The 17,639-nt window shown below is 43.8% G+C and overlaps 1 protein-coding gene across 2 annotated transcripts in view; it reads right to left on the bottom strand.

Moving 5' to 3' along the window:
- Window positions 1–12,863: 12,863 nt before the first annotated feature.
- pcolceb (procollagen C-endopeptidase enhancer b) overlaps window positions 12,864–17,639 on the bottom strand; it is a 23,983-nt gene continuing 19,207 nt past the window's right edge. The window contains exons 6-10 of one of the 2 annotated variants that reach the window (XM_045721478.1): window positions 16,187–16,451; window positions 15,703–16,027; window positions 15,482–15,562; window positions 14,088–14,258; window positions 12,864–13,324 (exon numbers count right to left, since the gene is read on the bottom strand). In XM_045721478.1, coding sequence (XP_045577434.1) covers window positions 13,194–13,324; window positions 14,088–14,258; window positions 15,482–15,562; window positions 15,703–16,027; window positions 16,187–16,451 — 973 coding nt within the window. In that variant the 3' untranslated portion in view covers window positions 12,864–13,193. Of the gene's footprint in view, window positions 13,325–14,087; window positions 14,259–15,481; window positions 15,563–15,702; window positions 16,452–17,639 lie in introns of both variants that reach the window. The other variant, XM_045721477.1, reaches the window with a different exon arrangement.

Raw genomic sequence — 17,639 nt, forward strand, 5'->3', positions numbered from 1 at the left:
TTTTCATGTATTGTTTTCATTTTTAGTCACTCTGTAACATTCACTAGTCCTGTAACCTACTTTGTTTTTACCTTCACCCAGTGGTTTCACCCTTTCCCCTTTCCTTGGACTATGTGGGTAACTTTAGCTTTGAAAAGGTAAGTGGCGGTCAGCTACTATTCAAGGGTTTTTGTTTTTTGAGTTCACCATGGGGGTCCTATTGAGTCCACTGGATTAGGAACAGTGTTTTGTGGGGTTGGAACACCTTGGCGGATCAGTCAAGTCGCCTGGGGTTCAGTCAAGTCCCCTGGGGTTCAGTCAAGTCCCCTGGGGTTCAGTCATGTCCCCTGGGGTTCAGTCAAGTCCCCTGGGGTTCAGTCATGTCCCCTGGGGTTCAGTCATGTCCCCTGGGGTTCAGTCATGTCCCCTGGGGTTCCAGGACTCACATTCTGTTCTAGAACAAGATGATAATTCTATTCCTTAAGGGGGTTTGAAGGTAGAGGACATTGGAAAGGTGTTGTTACCCTCGGAGAACTAAGATCCACATAGGATCAACATGTTAACAATGCCCTTTAAATGTCATAGGGAGATTTAAGAAACGTTTGCTGCCATGCTGTCTTTTAACGCTTCCTCGATTAATCTCCTTCAACCTTCCTCCACTTCCCCTACCCTCTCTGACTGATAATACCTCTTCATATCTCTCTCTCTCTTTATCTCTCTCTTTATCTCTCTCTTTATCTCTCTCTTTATCTCTCCTTTATCTCTCTCACTCGATTAGTCTCCTTCAACCTTCCCCCACTTCCCTTACCGTCTCTGACTGATAATACCTCTTCATATCTCTCTCTCTCTCTCTCTCTCTCTCTCTCTATCTCACTCTCAAATTCTCTCTCTATATATATCTCTCGCACACTCGCAATTTCATTTTCCTTCATGTTATACTTAATCTCTCTTCATACTTTCTTGATACCTTCTCAAAACTCGCTGTCATGCCACACACAGTTTAATTTCCTATCGCTTTCTCACAAGCCGTCTTTGCTCCCGAGTGGCGCAGCGGTCTAAGGCACTGCAGCTCAGTGCTAGAAGCGTCACTATAGACTCTGGTTTGATCCTGGGCTGTATCACAACTGGCCGTGATCGGGAGTCCCATAGGGCGGCGCACAATTGGTCCAGCGTCGTCCGGGTTATGGGAGGGTTTGGCCGTCATTGTAAAATAAGAATTTGTTCTAAACTGACTTGCCTAGTTTAATAAAGGTTAAATAAAAAAACAGGAAGTGGGGTAGCCTTTCCGACAACAGAAATAGACCAACACCTCACTCGGTCTTACATTATTGCACTCTGAGGGGTGGAATCCAGAGGGTGGAGCCCGACTTCATATGCACTTTCTGAAGCCACATCTTCAAAAGCACTTTTACATACAGCATATTTCTAACACGTTTCTGATGATGACTTGTTGATCTAATCTTCTAGACCACAGATTTGTACTGCTATCAATATCAATGGTCAACTTCATACAATAACTGCATGTACTGTACACTGATTGCACTGAAAAACTTTCCATACTTTATTTATGGTAAAGAAACAAGGGCTTGAAACAGACAGTGATGGAACTTTCTTTTTTACCTGCGGTAAAATCTATACATCTGAAGCCGTAGTGAGGATAGATACATTGTATAAACCACAGGAGGTTGGTGGCACCCTAATTGGGGAGGACAGGCTCGTGGTAATGACTGGAGTGGAATCAGTGGAATGGTAACAAACACATGGTTTCCATGGTTTCCAGGTGTTTGATGCCATTCCCTTCACTCCGTTCCAGCTTTTATTATGAGCTGTCCTCCCCTCAGCAGCCTCCTGTGGTATACACTCTTATCAGCAGATCATTGATGATGTGTTACCCTGCTCAGACATTGCTGACGCATGCCAGATCTTACAACGCCTTGATAGGTATTTTACCAATCATGTGTTATAGCAATCTGGGGCCTGACGGCACAATCGATGACCTGGCATGCAATGTCTGAGCAGGGTAACATGACCTGAATGTTGACAATGTGGACGATTGGATGAGACCACCAGGAAGAAACACTCTGGTTAGATTTGCACTCAACCAATCAGGTTACTTTGAGGAAGTTGTTGACCAATGAGACTCCTGAAGGATGATTGTTTATTTGTCTCTCAACCAATCATGCAAATATTTGCATGAAATAGCCTCCTCTTATGTAGATAATTAGCAGTAGCACGTTTAAATACTCCTTCTGAATGTTCATTTCCTGGGAATGTAAGAGAGACAGCAAGACATGCTTCTATCTGAGACAGACATACAGTAGATTAGCTAGCATAAACAATGACGTTTTAATTGCTATGCTCCGGACATTCTCATGTCTTCTCCCCCATATCTCTGCTCTCCTCTCTCTTCCTGGTTATGGATTCTAGTGCTGTCTGTCTCTTCTTGGTTATGGATTCTACTGCTGTCTGTCTCTTCCTGGTTATGGATTCTACTGCTGTCTGTCTCTTCCTGGTTATGGATTCTACTGCTGTCTGTCTCTTCCTGGTTATGGATTCTACTGCTGTCTGTCTCTTCCTGGTTATGGATTCTACTGCTGTCTGTCTCTTCCTGGTTATGGATTCTAGTGCTGTCTGTCTCTTCTTGGTTATGGATTCTAGTGCTGTCTGTCTCTTCCTGGTTATGGATTCTAGTGCTGTCTGTCTCTTCCTGGTTATGGATTCTACTGCTGTCTGTCTCTTCCTGGTTATGGATTCTACTGCTGTCTGTCTCTTCCTGGTTATGGATTCTACTGCTGTCTGTCTCTTCCTGGTTATGGATTCTACTGCTGTCTGTCTCTTCCTGGTTATGGATTCTAGTGCTGTCTGTCTCTTCCTGGTTATGGATTCTACTGCTGTCTGTCTCTTCCTGGTTATGGATTCTACTGCTGTCTGTCTCTTCCTGGTTATGGATTCTAGTGCTGTCTGTCTCTTCCTGGTTATGGATTCTACTGCTGTCTGTCTCTTCCTGGTTATGGATTCTACTGCTGTCTGTCTCTTCCTGGTTATGGATTCTACTGCTGTCTGTCTCTTCCTGGTTATGGATTCTACTGCTGTCTGTCTCTTCCTGGTTATGGATTCTACTGCTGTCTGTCTCTTCCTGGTTATGGATTCTACTGCTGTCTGTCTCTTCCTGGTTATGGATTCTAGTGCTGTCTGTCTCTTCCTGGTTATGGATTCTACTGCTGTCTGTCTCTTCCTGGTTATGGATTCTACTGCTGTCTGTCTCTTCCTGGTTATGGATTCTACTGCTGTCTGTCTCTTCCTGGTTATGGATTCTAGTGCTGTCTGTCGCTTCCTGGTTATGGATTCTACTGCTGTCTGTCTCTTCCTGGTTATGGATTCTACTGCTGTCTGTCTCTTCCTGGTTATGGATTCTACTGCTGTCTGTCTCTTCCTGGTTATGGATTCTACTGCTGTCTGTCTCTTCCTGGTTATGGATTCTACTGCTGTCTGTCTCTTCCTGGTTATGGATTCTAGTGCTGTCTGTCGCTTCCTGGTTATGGATTCTACTGCTGTCTGTCTCTTCCTGGTTATGGATTCTACTGCTGTCTGTCGCTTCCTGGTTATGGATTCTACTGCTGTCTGTCTCTTCCTGGTTATGGATTCTACTGCTGTCTGTTGCTTCCTGGTTATGGATTCTACTGCTGTCTGTGTTTAGTTCTGTCTTCTTTTGAAGAATTATGCCATCAGTTATTGAGAAAAGAAAGAGAAAGCATGTCTTGTGTTTAAAATGCTTAAAATGTAAGAGTCTGATCTGATTAATTTATATCAGGGCAAGCCGTAGATATACATAACAGAGTTCTGCAAACTATCCTCCATTTTAGCTCCAAATTTCCATTCCCAATCTCCATGGATAACTCTATTTATGGGTAAAACTTTGACTCTTTTGGTTTTGCCCTCTCCCACGCTCTGAGTTTATTTTCACATTGACAGTGGACCAGGCCAGTCCCGTCTTAGAGATGAAGTGCAGTGATGAAAAAATAATGTCGAAAAATTGTCCAAGTCAACGTGGATTTCCTTGTTGTTATTGCTGTCATTGTCCAATTTGTGCTTCACTACAGAGTCTGATGTTTGGATTGAATCCAAAAGGGTGTGCTGTATGTTGCTCCTAGCCTGTGTGGTTGCCAGATGTGTTTCTGCTTTAGCCCACTTTAGTAAACTGTTTTGTTGACTCAAACACTGGTTGGTTGTAGTGACCATGACATTGTGGCAATAACGAGGAAAGCCAAATTGCCAAAGGTTGGGCCTAAACTAATTTATAAAAGATCATAAAAAATGTTTTCTAGGACTCTTCTGTTGAAGATGTATAACATGTATGTTGGTCTGATGTGTATGAGGAAGGGAATCCAGATGCAGCACTGGAAGTATTTGTAGAAATATTCCTGCCAGTTGTTGACCAGCACCTGTTAAGAATATAACTGTAAGAACTGTTAGGGCCCCTGGATTGATGATGAATTTAAGAATTATTTGGTTCATAGACACAATGCAAAAGAGATGGCATACAAGTCAGGCTGCTCAGCTGATTGGTTGACATTCTGTAACTTGAGACATTTTGTGACTAAACTTAACAAAAATAAGATTTTTTTTTCTATTAGCAAACAAACCAAGATAAATGACATAAAACACAATGGAAAAGGCTTTGGAGCACCTTAAATGATATCATGGGCAGAAAACCCAATTCATCTCCATCGTTCATTGAAGTTGATGGATAATTTATAACAAAACCTTTCGATGTTAGCCATTCATTTCAATTACTATCTCACTAGTAGTGGAAAAAATCACAAGTGAAATTACAACATTGAACAAGTGAACCATCATATTGTTATATAAAATATCTAATAATGAAAAAGAAGGATTGCTGTTTTGAATTTGGTCAAGTTAGTGCTGGAGAGGTGGAAAAACTATTGTTATCCATCAGTAATGATAAGCCACCAGGTATAGACAACCTTAATTAACCTATTGAGGACGGTAGCAGACTGTATTGCCACCCCTATTTGATATATCTTTAACCAAAGCCTAAAGGAATGGGTGTGTCCACAGGCGTGGAAGGAAGCTAAACAAATTCCACTGCCTAAAAATAGTAAAGCACCCTTTGCTGGCTCTAACAGCCGCCCAATCAGTTTGCTGCCTGTTCTTAGTAAACTGATGGAGAAAATTGTGTTTGACCAAATACAATGCAATTTTTCAGAGAACAAGTTAACGACTGACTTTCAGCATGCATATAGGGAAGGGCACTCAACTTGTACTGCACTGACTCAGATGACTGATGATTGGTTAAAAGAAATGGATAGTAAGATAGTAGTTGGAGCTGAATTGTTAGATTTTTATTGAAGAAACTCACTTGCTATGGCTTTACATCACCTGCTATTTGGTTGGAATGTTGGATAAGTAACATTCCATTGGGTTGGAATGTTGGATAAGTAACATTCCATTGGGTTGGAATGTTGGATAAGTAACATTCCATTGGGTTGGAATGTTGGATAAGTAACATTCCATTGGGTTGGAATGTTGGATAAGTAACATTCCATTGGGTTGGAATGTTGGATAAGTAACATTCCATTGGGTTGGAATGTTGGATAAATAACATTCCATTCGGTTGGAATGTCGAATAAATAACATTCCATTCGGTTGGAATGTTATTTATCCAATAGAACCCAGAGAGTGTTTGTCAATGGAAGCTTCTCTAACATCAGATATGTACAGTGCGGTGTCCCTCAGGGCAGTTGACTTGGGCCGTTACTCTTCTCTATTATTACAAATGATTTGCCACTGGTCTTACACAAAGCTAGAACGACTAATGCGGATGATTCCACACTCTACATGTCAGCACCAAAAGCCAGTGAGCTCACTGAAATTCTAGTTAAAGTTAGTATCAGAATGGGTGATTAATGATGAACAGGTTTTTAATAAATATAGAACTAAAAGCATTGTGTTTGGTTCAAAACATTCTCCAAGACCTAAACCTAAACCGGAGTTGTACATAAAGGGTGTGGATGTCGATTAAGGCAACCCCCCCACGTGCACCTCTCTGATTCAGAGGGGTTGGGTTAAATGTGGATGACACATTTCAGTTTAATACATTCAGTTGGACAACTGACTAGGTGTCCCCCCTTTCCCCATTGAGCAAGTTGAGGAAGCTAAACTCCTAGGTATAACATCGGATGGTCAATTATCATGGTCAAGTCATATTGACAGTGTTGTTGTGAAGTCGGGGAGGGGTATGTCTGTTATAAAAACATGTTCTGCGTTTTTGACACAAAGATCAACTGTACTAGTTGTTCAGGCTCTGATCTTGTCCCATCTTAATAACCGTCCGCTAATATGGTCAAGTGTATCAAAGAAAGACATAGCAAAGCTGCAGCTCAAAACAGAGCAGCACCTTTAAAGGCCCATATACAACTAACATCGTCAACAACAACAACTAACAACAACATCAACTAACATCAACTTTCCTGGTTGAGGATTGACGAGAGATTAGCTATTTTTCTTCTAGTTTTTACGAGATAAAATGACTGTAATGAAAATGACAGATTGTCTGCATAATCAAATAACATTCAGCTCAGACACCCGTACATACCCCTACAAGACATGCCACCAGGGGTCTCTTCAGACACCCAGACATACCCCCACAAGACATGCCACCAGGGGTCTCTTCAGACACCCAGACATACCCCTACAAGACATACCACCAGGGGTCTCTTCAGACACCCAGACATACCCCCACAAGACATACCACCAGGGGTCTCTTCAGACACCCAGACATACCCCCACAAGACATACCACCAGGGGTCTCTTCAGACACCCAGACATACCCCCACAAGACATGCCACCAGGGGTCTCTTCAGACACCCAGACATATCCCCACAAGACATACCACCAGGGGTCTCTTCAGACACCCAGACTTACCCCACAAGACATGCCACCAGGGGTCTCTTCAGACACCCAGACTTACCCCACAAGACATGCCACCAGGGGTCTCTTCAGTCCCAAAGTCCAAAAGGAATTCACGGCAACTCACAGTATTATTATACAGAGCCATGATCACATAGAACTCTTCCATCTCCTGTTAGTCAGCAAACAGCAGAATGACCTTTAAACACTGATTAAACAACAACTCATAAAACAGACTGTGAGGACACAGACACACACACACACACACACTCTAACACACACACAGATATACTACATGTATTTACATGTGTCTCGATGCACTGAATTGCACAAGCTTGTGAGAGGTAGCTTTTTGAGAACCAGACTTTTTTTTAAGGAAAGGTTATTTTGCTTCTTCTGGTCCACAAAAAAGCTACATCTCCACATAACATTGCTGTAATGTAAAGGTTGGCATAACATTGCTGTAATGTAAAGGTTGGCGTAACATTGCTGTAATGTAAAGGTTGGCGTAACATTGCTGTAAAGTAAAGGTTGGCGTAACATTGCAGCACTGTAACATTTCTGCAACGTTTAGGCAACACTTGCTTACAGGAAGTTGACCTTCAAAGCCCTACACAGCTCTTTGTAGGTATCTGCCAGACTTGAAAGAATGATGCATTATTACAAACGTTGAGGAAATAATCTTTCCATAACTTAAATGTAACATTTCAATAGTTTGCTGCACTGTGAATGGAAACGCTGACACAACGTTAGGCTCTTTATCCTGTCTGTGTAGGCAGGAGATGCCAGACTTAAAGTTATCAGATGTAATGCAAAGCCCCTGTGGATGGAAGACTGTACAAACAAGGCTAATTTACCTATATCAGGAGTCGGCAACAGACGGGCCCAAACCGGTCGAAAAAAAACAGTCAAATCACCAGAAATTCAGCCCAAAAATATTGCATAATTTAGGAAATCTGATCCCAAGTATTCCCAGGAATCAATAAAGAGACATATGTAATGGTACCTCGGTATAATCAAGGTATTTGAAAATACAATCTCTTTTTGATCTTAGTTGTGGTCAATTTGCAGTGTACAAATGTATGGAATTATGTTCTGGCCCCCCGGACCAGAAAAATCATCTTGTGGCTGAATCTAGTTGCCAAGCCCTGATGTACAGTATGTCTTTCAGGGGTAAAGGCTGATTCTGATATATGCATTTAAATAGTGTATATATATATATGTATATATATATACTATAGACACTGTAGACATGTTATATATATTAATGACAATTAGCAGATCACATTGATTTCATCCTAATTATAATCATTTTTAATTTGAAAAGTACATTTTTCTGTCTTTTGTCTTTTGTGCAATAATATTATTGTGTGTAGAGAGATAGCCCTAATATTGAGATGTACAGTTGAATGAATTGAATGAACTGAATCTAAAATAATAAAATGTAGACATGTTATCTATGAGTACTCAGTGTTGTTCAGTACATCTATTTCCTGTCTTGTAATTACACCACAGGTGTGTTGAGGTAGCATAGTTCTTCTTTGAATAAATTTGAATAATCCAAGATTCAAATGTTTGCAAATGGGTTTGGAGAACACATACAGTGCATACAGCCTTATTCTAAAATGGATTAAATCGTTTTTTTTTCCCCCTCATCTATCTACACACAATACCCGATAATGACAAATCAAAAATATATTTTTAGAAATTTTTGCAAATGTATTCAAAATAAAAAACAGAAATATAGCTTATTTACATAAGTATTCAGACCCTTTTCTATGAGACTTAACATTGACCTCAGGTGCTTCCTGTTTCCATGGATCATCCTTGAGATGTTTCTACAACTTGATCGGAGTCCACCTGTGGTAAATTCAATTGATTGGACATGATTTGGAAAGGCACACACCTGTCTATATAAGATCTGGGGAAGGGTACCAAAACATTTCTGCATCATTGAAGGTCCCCAGTGGCCTCCATCATTCTTAAATGGAGGAAGTTTGGAACCAACAAGACTCTTCCTAGAGCTGGTCGCCCGGCCAAACTGAGCAATCAGGGGAAAAGTGCCTTGGTCAGGGAGGTGACCAAGAACCCGATGGTGAAAATATATTTCCTCTGTGGAAATACATCCAGAAGGACAACCATATCTGTAGCCCTCCACCAATCAGGCCTTTAGGGTAGAGTGGCCAGACGGAAGCCACTCCTCAGTAAAAGGCACATGACAGCCCGTTTGGAGTTTGCCAAAAGGCACCTAAAGGACTCTAACCATGCGAAACAAGATTCTCTGGTCTGATGAAACCAAGATTGAACTCTTTTGGCCTGAATGCCAAGCGTCTCATCTGGAGGAAACCTGGCACCATCCCTACAGTGAAGCATGGTGGTGGAAGCATCATGCTGTGGGGATGTTTTTCAGCGGCAGGGACTGGGAGACTAGTCAGGATCGAGGGAAAGATGAACAGAGTAAAGTGCAGGGAGATCCTTAATGAAAACCTAAGGCAGAGCAAACAAGGCTTCAGACCAGGGTGAAGGTTCACCTTCCAACAGGACAACGACCCTAAGCACACAGCCAAGATAACGCTGGAGTGGCTTCGGGACAAGTTACTGAATGTCGGTGAGTGGCCCAGCCAGAGCCCAGAACTTTAACCCCATCGAACATCTCTGGAGAGACCTGAAAATAGCTGTGCAGCGACGCTGCCAATCCAACCTGACAGAGCTTGAGAGGATCTGCAGAGAAGAATGGGAGAAATTCCCCAAATACAGGTGTGCCAAACTTGTAGCGTCATACCCAACAAGACTCAGTGCCGTAATCGCTGCAAAAGGTGCTTCAACAAAGTACTGAGTAAAGGATATGAATACTTATATAAATGTCATATTTCAGGTTTTTAGGTTTTATAAATTAGCTAAAAATTAAAAAAACGGGTTTTCTTTGTCATAATGGGGTATTATGTGTAGATTGATGAGGGGGAAAAAAGATTTAATCAAATTTAGTATAAGGCTGTAACGTAACAAAAATGTTGGAAAAGTAAAGGGGTCTGAATAGTTTCGAAAGGCACTGAAAGCTGCTGCTGTTCTGTAGACAGAGTGTGCCAAGCTGTGCTGTCTTCCGTGTGTGTTTGCTGCTGTGTCGAGGAGCATGAGCAGCTGGCCATTACATGGTTATGTCACTCTCTCTCTCTCTCTCTCTCTCTCTCTCTCTCTCTCTCTCTCTCTCTCTCTCTCTCTCTCTCTCTCTCTCTCTCTCTCTCTCTCTCTCTCTCTCTCTCTCTCTCTCTCTCTCTCTCTCTCTCTCACAAACACACACACACTCGTTGAATTCTCCACCCCCACACAGACTCTTTCCATTCCTCTCTTTCTCTCTCCCTCCCGCCGTCTCTCTATATGCCCTGTAACGCGCAGCGTTCAAAAGATCACTGAAATAGGAGATGGGTAGACAAAGAAGAGCGAAGGAGGAGAGAGAGAGACAGGTACAACAGAGGAGAGTTGGCAGCAGTTCAAGCTCTCTTTGTATGCACTCCCTCCCTCCCTCTCTCCCTTCAGCAGTGTCACCTTCCCTTGCTTAGCCAGTGAGTCACTGTGAGAGAGTGAGAATGAGGAGAAGGAGAGATGAGAGACAGAGGCAGATGGTCTGAAAGCAGCAGAGATAGAAATACAGGCGAGAGAAAGCGTAATACCTCAATAGACCACCAGGTAGCGACACAAACCGTCTCTGAGCCATGTGTCCCCATGACTACACATCTTGTCCTGAAGGTGACCACAGGTTACTTGTCAAGGCCATTATGTAACTCTTTATAATACGTGATCATTCTGATGAACAGAGTTTAAGATTAATACAGACCATTACATGATCCCAAATAGGACACTGCTGTTTCCCTTGTTGATAATATACAGTTGATATTAATTATAAAAGTCAATATAAAATTCGATTTTCTAATATAACCATAACAAAATAAAGACAAGATCAAATCAGTACTTTTTATTTTGAGTTCATATCTGAACCACATTAGATGCGATTGCTTAACCACAAAATACCACCAGGTGCAGCCATTGATTTGTAATTAGCCCAGAATGTCCATATTCATTGAGACCAAATGGGAGATACCTAGTCAGTTGTCCAACTGAATGTGTCTTCCTGAGTGGCAGAACGACAGATTGTTACCTTGTCTTTCTCGGAGATTCGATCCAGCAACCTTTCGGTTACTGGCCCAACGCTCTAACCACTAGGCTACCTGATGGTTACTGGTCCAACGCTCTAACCACTAGGCTACCTGCTGGTTACTGACCCAACGCTCTAACCACTAGGCTACCTGATGGTTACTGACCCAACGCTCTAACCACTAGGCTACCTGATGGTTACTGACCCAACACTCTAACCACTAGGCTACCTGCTGGTTACTGGCCCAACGCTCTAACCACTAGGCTACCTGCTGGTTACTGGCCCAACGCCCTAACCACTAGGCTACCTGCTGGTTACTGGCCCAACGCTCTAACCACTAGGCTACCTGCTGGTTACTGGTCCAACGCTCTAACCACTAGGCTACCTGCTGGTTACTGGCCCAACGCTCTAACCACTAGGCTACCTGCTGGTTACTGGCCCAACGCTCTAACCACTAGGCTACCTGATGGTTACTGACCCAACGCCCTAACCACTAGGCTACCTGATGGTTACTGACCCAACGCTCTAACCACTAGGCTACCTGCTGGTTACTGACCCAACGCCCTAACCACTAGACTACCTGATGGTTACTGGCCCAACGCTCTAACCACTAGGCTACCTGCTGGTTACTGGCCCAACGCTCTAACCACTAGGCTACCTGATGGTTACTGACCTAACGCCCTAACCACTAGGCTACCTGATGGTTACTGACCCAACGCCCTAACCACTAGGCTACCTGCTGGTTACTGGCCCAACGCCCTAACCACTAGGCTACCTGCTGGTTACTGACCCAACGCCCTAACCACTAGGCTACCTGCTGGTTACTGCCCCAACGCTCTAACCACTAGGCTACCTGCTGGTTACTGGTCCAACGCTCTAACCACTAGGCTACCTGCTGGTTACTGGCCCAACGCTCTAACCACTAGACTACCTGATGGTTACTGACCCAACGCTCTAACCACTAGGCTACCTGCTGGTTACTGGCCCAACGCTCTAACCACTAGGCTACCTGATGGTTACTGACCCAACGCCCTAACCACTAGGCTACCTGATGGTTACTGACCCAACGCCCTAACCACTAGGCTACCTGCTGGTTACTGGCCCAACGCCCTAACCACTAGGCTACCTGCTGGTTACTGACCCAACGCCCTAACCACTAGGCTACCTGCTGGTTACTGCCCCAACGCTCTAACCACTAGGCTACCTGCTGGTTACTGGTCCAACGCTCTAACCACTAGGCTACCTGCTGGTTACTGGCCCAACGCTCTAACCACTAGACTACCTGATGGTTACTGACCCAACGCTCTAACCACTAGGCTACCTGATGGTTACTGACCCAACGCTCTAACCACTAGGCTACCTGCTGGTTACTGACCCAACGCCCTAACCACTAGGCTACCTGATGGTTACTGACCCAACGCTCTAACCACTAGGCTACCTGCTGGTTACTGACCCAACGCTCTAACCACTAGGCTACCTGCTGGTTACTGGCCCAACGCTCTAACAACTAGACTACCTGCTGGTTACTGACCCAACGCTCTAACCACTAGGCTACCTGCTGGTTACTGACCCAACGCCCTAACCACTAGGCTACCTGCTGGTTACTGACCCAACGCTCTAACAACTAGACTACCTGCTGGTTACTGACCCAACGCTCTAACCACTAGGCTACCTGCTGGTTACTGACCCAACGCCCTAACCACTAGACTACCTGATAGTGGAAGTGCTGCTGCTGAAGAGACATAGGTGTTTAGCGATGTTTTAGTTTAAGATAATTCAACTTGACGAAACACACAAAATAATCTAATTTGCGATATACATCCTTTATTCACAGAAATATCACAATTTACATACAAATACAAAGAAGTATATCTGAGTGTATAAAAATACGAAATATCAATACGACAACATAAAAAGATTTTACTGTATGTAATGGTTAGCCCCGTGCCCCTAACCTTACGGAAACCATCTTTGGTCGTTGGTCCTCATTTTGAATCATTTTGATTCTCTCGTTTAGAATTAGTTTTCATATTTTCATATTTGGACAGTTGTTGTTGTAGTTGTTTGTTGGTACTGGTACAGTAGGAGGAATGGCAGGTTTCCCACTCTGTGATTGGTGGACTGGGCTGTAAGGTCAGCATGATTGACGGGCGAGATTGGCCAGTGCTTTGTCGTGGACCGCCTTGTACAGGAGAGCGAAGCTGGAGGGGTTGAGAAGGCCACGCCCCTGCACATCCACCTTGCCCATCAGCACGTAATTCGCTCCTGAATGATGAATGAATAAATTAACGAATGGATGGATAGATTAATGAATTAAGGAATGAATGAATGGATAGATGAATGAATGAATGAACAAATTAATGAGTTAACCAATTTACTAATCAATCAATTAGTCCATGGAAAGCTATGATCCCTTATTGATGTCACTTGTTAAATCCACTTCAATCAGTGTAGATGAAGGGGAGAAGACGGGTTAAAGAAGGATTTTTAAACCTTGAGACAATTGAGACATGGATTGTGTATGTGTGTCATTCAGAGGGTGAATGGGCAAGACAACATATTTAATAAGTGTCTTTTAACAGGGTATGGTAGTAGGTGCCAGATGCACCGGTTTGAGTGTCAAGAACTGCAATGCTGCTGGGTTTTTCACTCTCAACAGTTTCCCGTGTGTATCAAGAATCTAACCAAAAAACACAAAAAACACAAAAAAAATGTCTGAAATGTCTGCATTCACTACTGTAAGTCGCTCTGGATAAGAGCGTCTGCTAAATGACTAAAATGTAAAAAATGTAAAAGAATCGTCCATCACGCAAAGGACATCCAGGCAACTGGACACAACTGTGGGAAGCATTGGAGTCAACATGGGCCAGCATCCCTGTGGAACACTTTCAACACCTTGTAGAGTCCATGCCCTGACGAATTGAGGCTGTTCTGGGGGCCAAAAAGGATGGGAGGGGTGGGTGTAACTAAATATTAGGAAGGTGTTCCTAATGTTTGGTATAGTCAGTGTATGTGAGACGGTACATACCTTTGCGTAGGCTGGGGCAATTCCTGCAGTTGGAGGTGAGTTTGACTGACATGGCTGGTCCTGATTTGGTGATGGCCATGCGGCCACTCTTATAGGACTTGATGAGAGACACATCCACAGTCACACTGCCCCTAGGGCCTGGGACCAAGGATGTCACCTTCCCTGTGATCACTGGGAGTTGGGAGAGAGGATAGGAGAGGGAGGGGTGGGGGTGGGCAGAGTGATGGAGTAAGATACCGAGAGGGGGGGGGGTGAAACAGGATACCAGGATTCTATTTCTGTGGTTTGTACATTCTGACTCACTCATCCCTTCTCTGTGAGGGATTAAGATATTATTGTCATATCAAGGCTTGTGATAAACATTTTCCTGTGGCTATTCTTTGGTGTTTGTTTGTTCAAATCTGAAAATGGCAGAGGGAGAGAGACAGACAGATGGAGGGAGGGAGAGAGGGAAGGGGAGAGAGAGAGGGAGAGAGGGAATGGCAGAGAGGGGGCGAGGGAGGGAGTGAAAGAGAGGGAAGAAGGGAGAGAGGGAAGGGGAGAGGGAGAGAGAGAGGGAAGGAGAGAAAGAGAGACAGGTAGAGAGGGAAGGAGAGAGAGAGACAGGGAGAGAGGGAAGGAGAGAGATAGTGACAGGGAGAGAGGGAGGGAGGGAGGGAGAGAGAGAGTCAGGGAGAGAAGGAGGGAGAGAGGGAAGGAGAGAGAGAAAGGGAGAGAGGGATGGAGAGAGATAGTGACAGGGAGAGAGGGAGGGAGGGAGGGAGAGAGAGAAAGGGAGAGAAGGAGGGAGAGAGGGAAGGAGAGAGAGAAAGGGAGAGAGGGATGGGAGAGAGAAAGGTTTCCCCACAGGACCTTGTTTTGAGTCATTTAGAATATTGTTCTAAGTGCTGTCTTCTTCCTGTCTGCCATTAAACTGTGCCCATGCAGGTCACATACCAATCTACTAGCACAAGGACAAATACTGTGACAAATGCTATGACAACCAAGAAAGCAACTTAAAACCAAGCCAACAAACATGTGAGAGAGAGACAGAGAGAGAGAGACAGGGAGAGAGAGCGAGAGTGAGAGAGACAGGGAAGGACAGGGAGAGACAGGGAGAGAGACAGAGACATAGAGAGAGAGTGAGAGAGACAGGGAGAGAGAGAGAGAGAGGAAGAGAGAGAGACAGGGAGAGAGAGAGAGAGAGAGAGAGAGACAGGGAGAGAGAGAGAGAGAGAGAGGGAGAGAGAGAGACAGAGAGAGAGGGAGAGAGAGAGAGGGAGAGAGACAGAGAGAATGAGAGACAGGGGAGAGAGAGAGAGAGAGAGAGAGAGAGAGAGAGAGAGAGAGAGAGAGACAGGAAGGGAGAACCAAAGAGATAGACCGTAAGAAGAGGGGTAGAGGGTGTGACTCACCGAAATCATTAGGGCAGAAGTTGGATTGGAGTGTTCCTGTCCTCTTACAAGCCAGGGTACACAGCGGATTCATCGGTAGGGCTACAAAATACACACACACACAAACCAACACACACACCAACACAGACACACTTTTATTTCCAAACAAAATGTCTGGAAAGCAGCAATAACAATCACAGTGCAGTATCAAACGGTTGTTCCCTTATCAGACTGTAACTCACGTTTCTTGCTCACGGCAGGTTTCTTAGTCACAGTCTTAGACCGGCTCGGTCCATGCTTGGCTATGGTTTTAGGCTTAGTCCCTGGTTCAGGTGTGGGCTTGGCTCCAGGCTTAGAGAAGGGTTTCTTAGTTGGTTTCACTGTTTTGGCCCCTGGTTTTGGTGTGGGCTTGGATTTCACCTTGGTACCAAGTTTAGGGGTTGGTTTAGCCTTGGTACCAGGTTTAGGGGTTGGTTTAGCCTTGGTACCAGGTTTAGGGGTAGGTATGGGTCTGACTCCAGGCTTGGCTGTAGGCTTACGTGGTGGAGGCTTCACTGGTATCCTCACCCCAGGTCTGGTGGCTGGTTTTGGGGTGGGCTTGGATTTCACCTTGGTACCAAGTTTAGGGGTTGGTTTAGCCTTGGTACCAGGTTTAGGGGTAGGTATGGGTCTGACTCCAGGCTTGGCTGTAGGCTTACGTGGTGGAGGCTTCACTGGTATCCTCACCCCAGGTCTGGTGGCTGGTTTTGGGGTGGGCTTGGCACCGATGGCTGGCTTGGGTTTAGGAGTGTTCCGGGCTGGTTTTGTCGGCTTGGAGGTAGGTTTTTGGGGTGTTGCGGCGACCCGAGACCCATGGATGTTGTCTTCCCCGGAGGAGGGCGTCCGGGACCCCCGGGGCATGCTGGAGTAGTGGGCCATGAAGCCGTTGGAGGTCACACTGAGGTCAGACACAAACTGCACCAGGAGCTCATTCCCATTGGTCACTAGGGTCCTGTAAGAGGGGTGGAGGGAATGGAGGAGATTTGATTTGATTTGGATCTCTTTTAGTCCCCATTTGGACTAATCTTCCAAGAGTCCTTAAACATTCAAATACAATTTATAATACGAACACATTTTCACATATAACACACTATTACAAACATACATAATATACTAACATAATGACACAATAAATACTCAATCTAAAAAATATTGATTCTTCATCTACTATAGTCCCACAACATTTCTATGTATTATATTTAAATCGTTTTAAAATAATGTTTAAATTTATATATTGAAAGGATTCTGGTTTGTTCAGTTAATTTATTCAATTTCTTTATTGCTCTAAATTGAAATGTTATTTTGCCTGTTTCTCTTCTCTGTCTGGATAACGCATAGATGGTGGACAATCTATTCCTAGTATTTACTGAATGTCTGTCTCTTACCAACTGAATACCGTTGTGAATAGAACTTGGCCGTTTTAAATTATGTATATTATGAAATAAAATAAGCATGTTTTTTTTCAATTATCTTGTTGATTGATGACCAACCAAGAGCATTGAGCATGACTACAACAGAAGAACCATATGTCCACCTTAAAACAATCCTTGCTGCTTTGTTCTGTACAATCTGCAGCCTCCTAACTTCACTTGATGATGCATTTCCCCAGACCACAGAACAGAAGTTCACTTGACTCTCAATTAATGCTTGTGTTATTTGCTGAAGAATTTTTCCTGGTAAATATTTAGCTATCCTTCTGATTATGCATGCTGTTTTAATATTTTCTTTTTACATAGATGAGTTATTTGAGACGACCATGATAAGCAGTTGTCTAGCTGCACTCCCAATAGTTTCGTTTCTGACACTTCTTCAATTTGTACTCCTCCCATACTTAATTGTATCCCATGCTGTTTTGGCCTTTTCCTAGTGGAACAGACTAACATAACTTTGGTTTTCTTGGTGTTTAAAACAAGTTTGTTTTGGCAAACCCACTCCGTGATATTCTCCAAATCTCCTTGTAAGCTTGCTGTACCTGTTGAACCGATTGTCTTGCTGCATAAATTGTAGTATCATCTGCAAATATAGTAGCTTGAGTTTCAGCTAAGGCATAGGGAAGGTTGTTGGTATATATTAAATAAAGAAGTGGCCCAAGGCAGCTGCCCTGCGGTATTCCACAGTTTAACACATGAGGGGAAGAAAA

The sequence above is a fragment of the Salmo salar genome, chromosome ssa07, assembly GCF_905237065.1.
Source record: "Salmo salar chromosome ssa07, Ssal_v3.1, whole genome shotgun sequence".
NCBI classification, from domain to species: Eukaryota; Metazoa; Chordata; class Actinopteri; order Salmoniformes; family Salmonidae; genus Salmo; species Salmo salar.